Source organism: Histomonas meleagridis (genome assembly GCF_020186115.1).
Source record: "Histomonas meleagridis strain 2922-C6/04-10x chromosome Unknown scaffold_61, whole genome shotgun sequence".
Classification (NCBI taxonomy): Eukaryota; Parabasalia; order Tritrichomonadida; family Dientamoebidae; genus Histomonas; species Histomonas meleagridis.
In genome coordinates, this window is record NW_027150931.1 from 2,881,375 (window position 1) to 2,888,640 (window position 7,266).

Genomic DNA, 7,266 nt, shown 5'->3' on the forward strand with positions numbered 1-7,266 from the left:
GTCTTGTAGCAAAAGTAATTTTGCAATTCCTTTACTTCTATTTATGCATGCTAAAGTCAATGCTGTCTCAATATTTTTTAATGAAATCCAATAACATTAATTATACTTTAAATTTTAAATACAAAATTTGAAAACATTTTGTTAATATTTCTAACATTAATTTTTATTTTTTTATCTTCAAGAAGTAATCTAACAATTTCCTTTTGGCTATATTTGGATGCGTATATAAGTGCTGTGTAAAATATTATGAATGAAATCCATAAAATATTTTTAAATACGAAATAGTAAAAATTTTCCTTATATATAATAATTAAACATTAATATAATTTATATCTATGTCTTTATGAGCAAGAAGTAACTGAGCAGAACGAGTGCTACCAAATCTACAAGCTTCCATAAGAGCAGTTATAAATTTTTTTATGAGACACCAAAAATATTATTGATATTTTAAAGTAATGAAATAAACATCAGAAAAATAATTTGAAGATTTGCATGATTAATATCGATTTTATTTTGTGCAAGAAGCATTTTAACTATATTTTCAGAATTATTTTTAGCTGCATATATAAGTCCTGTTGTTTGTCCTTTAAATGAATACCAAAATTGTGGTTTAAACATGATGCAATTAAAATATATATTAAACATAATAAAATAACATCTTTGGCATTTATATCAATTTTTGGATGATTAAGAAGTAAATTAACAATTTCAACATTACTATTTTCACATGCAGATATTAATGGTGTTTTAAACATCATTTAAAAATCCCAAAATACAAGAAGAAACATCAAAATTATGAAATAAACTTTCAACAAAATTAAAAAATAGTCTTATGATTCACATCAATTTCAGGATGACTAAGAAGCAATTTGACAATTTCTATATAGTTATTTTTGGCTGCATATAGAAGAGAAGAACCAAAATATTTTTGTAGATTTTGTACACAAATTAGGAATTAATATCATGATTATATATCATCATTTTCTTGATTAACATCAATTTCATCTCGTTCAAGAAGCAATCCCACAATTTCAGTATGTCCCAAGCTAGATGCAGATAAGAGTGCTGTTGTAAATGAAACAAATAAATTCCGAATATTAAGTAAAAACACCTTATTAAAAATATAAATATAAAATATAAATAAATACATCGTGCATTTATATTTACAGCTTTTTGTGTAAGAATTAATTTAACCATCCTGGTATTACCTAACGTTGATGCCTTTACAAGTGCAGTGAAAAATAAATAAAATAAATTCCAAATAAACTCAATAAACTTTGAATATCAAAAATAAATTTTAATAACAAAAAAAGAATATCCCTAGCATTCATATCAACCTTAACATATTGAAGGATATATTTCGCAAGTTCTAAATTTTCAGATACTACAGCTGATAAAAAAATATTTTTAGGTAATTCTATTCCTTTGCTTAGTATATATGAAATAAGTGGTGTATTTCCAATGGTTGCTGCATTATGTATTATTGAATCATTTAACTCCATCCCTTCATTTAGTAAAAAGAAAAAAAGTTCATAATTATTAGTAAAAACACATTTTTTTCCAAGACTAGTCAAATTTTTAAATTTACCAATTTTATTTTTATATAAATACTTAAAAACTTCATTTTGATGAAATTTAATTGCTGCATCATATGATGTATAATCAAAAGACAAGTTGCATTCACAACAAAGATCAATAATTTCAAAATTTCCACCAATAACAGCATAAGGTGTAACGTGAGATGCATCAGCACCATTAAATAATAAAAATTTAAAACATTTTATTGACCCATATAATGCAGCACAATCAATCAAAGAAAAAAAATCTGTTCTAGCAACTGAAAACCTTTCGTAAAGAGAAGGAATAGTTTTGTTGATATCGAAATTAGATTTTTCTGAAATTTTAGTTAATTTATCTAAATCATCATTTCGAAGAATGAGAGCTATTTTCTTATGATTGACTCCAAAATGAGCCAACATTCTTTGAAGCTTCCAATGATAAGCTGATAAACTTTCAATTTTAGGTATAAACTGTATGATAAAAGGAACATCCATCATTTTTTTGATTACTTCCTTTGTCTTATAATGAGCAAAATATAATGATTTTTTGTCACGAACAATATGAGATGTGATTAATCCTTGCTCAATCATTCTTTCTAGAAGAAATTCTGATTCGAATAAATCTGCGATTATTGTTATATGATAAAGAATTTTGCTTAAATCACAATCAATAAGTTTTTCTTCTCTTTCTTTGGATTCGAATGCCTTCATGTATTGAAAATATACATCTGGGTCTTTTTTTTGCGTTATTGAAAAAATATATATTAAATGACAAATAATGAAGTTGAAAGATAAAGGATAATCATGATCAAATATTTTAAGAGTTGATTCAACAGATGAACGAACGTTGGAATATTTGAGTTCGAATATAATTTCTTGAAGTGATTTTAAACGCGAAATTACGGCATTTTGTTTCTCATCCATTAATTTTTTTAACAAATACATAAACCGCTGTTTATTCAAAGCAAGTACGTTAATTCTATCGGTTTTTTTGAGATTCGGCCGTTAAATGAAACAACGATAGCTGAAGATTTATGGATGTTGGATTTTCAAAGCAAACTATCTTAGAATTATTTGAAGCTATACACTCAAGTGAACCAGATAAGGTAAACTTAGCAAGTAGAATGATAATTGAACTTCAAAAAAAATCAAAATCAGAATTTTTAAAATTTTGTTCAGAGATTTTATGCGACGAAGCTACACCTTTTTCCTTTTTGATGGCAGCAATATGTGTTGGTCAAATATTATCTCCTAATACACAAATTAGTTTTGGATTGATTAAGAAATTTTGGGAAAAAGAAGTCCTACAAGAAGTTAAACCAGTCATAAGAAAAGGTCTATTTCGCGGGCTTATGTTTGAGTCTGAGCAAATTCGGCAACAATGTTCAAAATCATTATCAATAGTTGCACGAGTTGAAATTCCGCTTGGTCAATGGGATGACCTCTATGAAAAACTTATTGAAATCATAGTTAATGACACGTATGGTTTCTGGTCCAAAAATGGAAGCTTTCAATGTTTTACAGAAATTTTCCAAATCCCAGAAGCACAAAAAACTATGTTTCATCCTCCATTTGATCTTCAAAATGTATGTCTGACACTACTTAATATCATCACCAAAATAATATCCACTAATGATGCAAATGATATTATAAAAATTTCAGCAGCAAAATGCTTAAACTCATTTCTTCGCTTTGCTTTGAGGCTTTTTGATGAGTCAAACTTTAATAATTTCCTTCAATTACTTTCCCAATCTTTAAAAACCAATAACACAACCTATTCTGGAATTATATTTGATATTTTGAACCAAGTCATTGAAGTTTTATACAATTCTATTAGTAATGACTCAATGAAACTTATTTTTGATTCCATTTCAAGTTGCATGCTTTGCGATAACATTGAAAAAGTTGAGCAGTCCATTCAATTATGTACAAAAATTGCGGAAACCGAAAAATTCATTCAACAGAGTATCAAAATGTTGAAACATCAAATTTTCCAATTTCACAACTTTACGCAAACAATTGCTGAAACATTATATCCAAAGTTATTTAGTTTTCTTTCAATAATTAATGAAGATAATGAAGATATTTCATTATGCTTTGTAGCTAAAGATTGTTTGAATTCATTTGCAAGAGTTGAAGGAGTTGATAATTATATTTCAAGTGCATGTTTTACTTATTTTCAACAACATTTTAATAGCAATGAAGTCAAATTTATATTTTCTTCAATTTTATGTCTTTTCTCAATTGTTGGAATACAGGAAAATCCATTTATTAATGAAAACATTCGAAAAATTTGTCCAATTATTATAAATATATTTGAAACAAGTAATATAATTCTCATAAAAAAATACGCATTAAAACTAATTAAATCGATTCTATCACATCATATCGATATTGCACAAGAAACATATATCGATTTTATGAATTTTTCTGTTATTGTAATCGCAAATAATAATTATATACTTTCAACATCTGCAATAAACATTTTGAAAATAATTTTTTCCATAATAAAAAATCCAGATATTATATTTTCCATTTATGAAAATATTTCAACACTTTTGTTTCAAACAATTCAACGAAATGATATTTTCGAAGGTAATTTTTTAGAATCAGTTACTAATTGTATAATAAGTTTTATAAATTCGATAATTTCAATTGAACAACTTCAAAACATTTTTCTTTTGTCATATAATAAATTCATATTATCACTTCAAGTTTCATTTAATGATACATCATCACAAATACGAATCCAAAGTAATTTATGTCGAATTCTTCGTGAAATAATATTAAGAATCGACGAATTTCCACAAACATTAATTCAAGAAATTACAAATTTACAAAATATATTATTTACTTTAATAGAACGTTCTTCACCAATTGAAATCGACTCATTAAATACTATTTCCGCATTAATACAAATACAATCGATTGATATAATACAACAAAACTTTAATCGTTTAATACAAATTCTTATAAATGGATTAAAAAATGATTCTCCTGAATTTGTAACTTGTGTTAGTCGACTTATTGGTGATATATATAAATCGAATCATAATCAAATGTTTCTACAATATATAAATAATTTTCTGGAATTAATTTTTGCGAAAATTGAAGAGTTCATTTATCTTCCTTATAATTCGGTGTCGTTATTCTTTGCTGTTGGCGACATAATATCAGTTTCTTCTGATGTTATTATAAATACTTTTTCATACATAATGAAAATTTTAAGACATTTTATTCACGATATTATAGTTCCTGATAATGATATAGAACTTAGAAACATATTATTGTGTACTTTGATTTATGTTCCTAATAAAATTATTGTTTCTTACCCAAATTTAATGGATTTGAAACATAATAAAGTTTTGTTGTTTTTGCCTATTAAAAAATATTTAGTTCATTTAATGGATGCGCCAGATTACATAAAAGTGTATCTGCTGACGTTTTTGGACGACGTTTTATCAGCTCCATATGAAATTACATCGATTTTCATGACACAATTACATCTTCCTGAAATCAAAAAAATTTTATATTGTTATGCAGAATCACCTAATGAACATATCTCTGCTCAATCAAAGAAATTGTTAAATATTTTATTCCCAAAATAACATTAAATTTGTTCCATGTTTGAAATTAATAAAAAGTTATACATTTTAATTTGTTGTGTTGTTCACCTAAGCATTATGAAAAGGAAATTTGAGTTTTTCCTAGTAAAAAAAAAAGCAAAATTATAATGGGAAAGATCCCAACTTTTTACCAGTAACGACGTCCGAATTGGAAGCTCATGTATTTGATTCCGGTTGTCTTAACAACATCACCTGAGTGTGGTGCATGGATGCAGTTTCCAGAGCCGACATAGATACCAACATGGGAAACTGGGCTGTAGAAGCAGCAGACATCACCTGGTTTAAGGTTAGCTTGTGTAACTTTTGTACCACTTTGTGATTGAGCACTTGCGGTTCTTGGGATTGAGATTCCGACTTGCTTATGGCACCATTGTGTTAAACCAGAGCAATCAAAGGTGTTTGGACCAGCTGCGCCATAAACATATGAGCATCCGAGCTTGGATTTGGCATATGATACGATTGTGTCACCAACAGAGTTTGATTCTTTGATGCTGATTGCTTGAACTGGGACATATGATGGTCTTTTGTTGTAGAGGATTCCAACAAAAAGTGGTGATGAGTATGTTGTGATGGCGACAATTTGTCCTTTTTCAAGTTGTCCAATTGGCTTTCCGAATATTGGAAGGCGGTAGACATCAGTGTCTTTTGTGATTACACCTGTAAGTGCAGTGCAAGATGCAAGAAGAAGACCGAACATAAATGATTTTGACAAACGGTTTTATACCTGTCAAATGACACTCTCCGATTCAAAATGTTGTGGTTGTAAAGTCAAAAATTTAACCTAGATTTAGGTTTAAGCATTGAATTTTTTGATCGTAGTTCAGAATCATAACCGGCCAATTAATTTGTGAAAACAGAGGCAGAATGCCCAAACCGTAATTTGAAAACAAAAATATTATGGAAAATAGTATTAATAAATAATAAATATATAAGTGGGTCATAATAAATTTAAATTTTCATTAAAATTAAAGAAAATCAATCTATACTCAATTTATTGAATTATAATAAAGGTAATTTTATAACATGAGTAATTTAGCAACTCTGATGTATTTTTCATTTTTGGAAAAATAATTAAGGAATTTTAAGGGTCCAGGTACGATCAAAATAAACTTTTTCAATATATTTCGAAAAAACATGTTTTTGTTTTTCATATATCTCCATGTATATAATAAATTTTAAAATTTCTTGTTGATCCAGAAAATAATACTACATGGACTTTAAGTTTATTATGTTGTTTCCGAAAAAAGGAAGAAAAAATAAATTAATACAAAATTAATCAATATAATATATAAACCAAATTATTGTAATTTTTTGATAGAAGGATCATATGGTATTATGTTTTATAGTTCTAGAAATCAAATAAATTAAAACAAATCAAGAAATCCACAAAACAAAATGAAAAAAATTAAGTAAGTCTGTTCAAAGTCAAAATATTCCGATGATATTGAATGGTTTATAATATTATCAAAAGATCCTGACAAAATAAACAAAAAAAGGTTAATAATTATGTGTCATTTTGAGACTTGAATTTTTGATTGATGCTTTTGGTTTTTGGCTTGCAATAAAAGAGAAAGTGATTGGAGCGCTCCAGTGGTTTTATGCAAAAAATGCTCATTATTCTCATTAATTTTATGTTTACCTTATAGTAAAAACAAATAATATTCAGTTCATGACATAACAATCACATTTATCTCTTTTTTCAGATATAAAAGTTCTTGACTGATTTTAATGAATTATATGGTTTACTTGATATAAACATGTCAATCATATGGAGGTAATTTTTGTTTTATCTTATTATTATTATTATTATTATTATTATTATTATTATTATTATTATTATTATTATTATTATTATTATTATTATTATTATTATTATTATTATTATTATTATTATTATTATTATTATTATTATTATTATTATTATTATTATTATTATTATTATTATTATTATTATTATTATTATTATTATTATTATTATTATTATTATTATTATTATTATTATTATTATTATTATTATTATTATTATTATTATTATTATTATTATTATTATTATTATTATTATTATTATTATTATTATTATT

At 25.8% G+C, this 7,266-nt stretch overlaps 1 protein-coding gene across 1 annotated transcript; it reads right to left on the minus strand.

The window, feature by feature from the left end:
• Positions 1 to 5,312: 5,312 nt before the first annotated feature.
• Positions 5,313 to 5,882, minus strand: GO595_010902 (NlpC/P60 family protein; the record flags this gene model as incomplete). The annotated part of the gene is made up of 1 exon (XM_067913632.1): positions 5,313 to 5,882. The coding sequence occupies one exon, from the start codon at positions 5,880 to 5,882 to the stop codon at positions 5,313 to 5,315; it is 570 nt and encodes a 189-aa protein (XP_067769640.1).
• Positions 5,883 to 7,266: the final 1,384 nt, after the last annotated feature.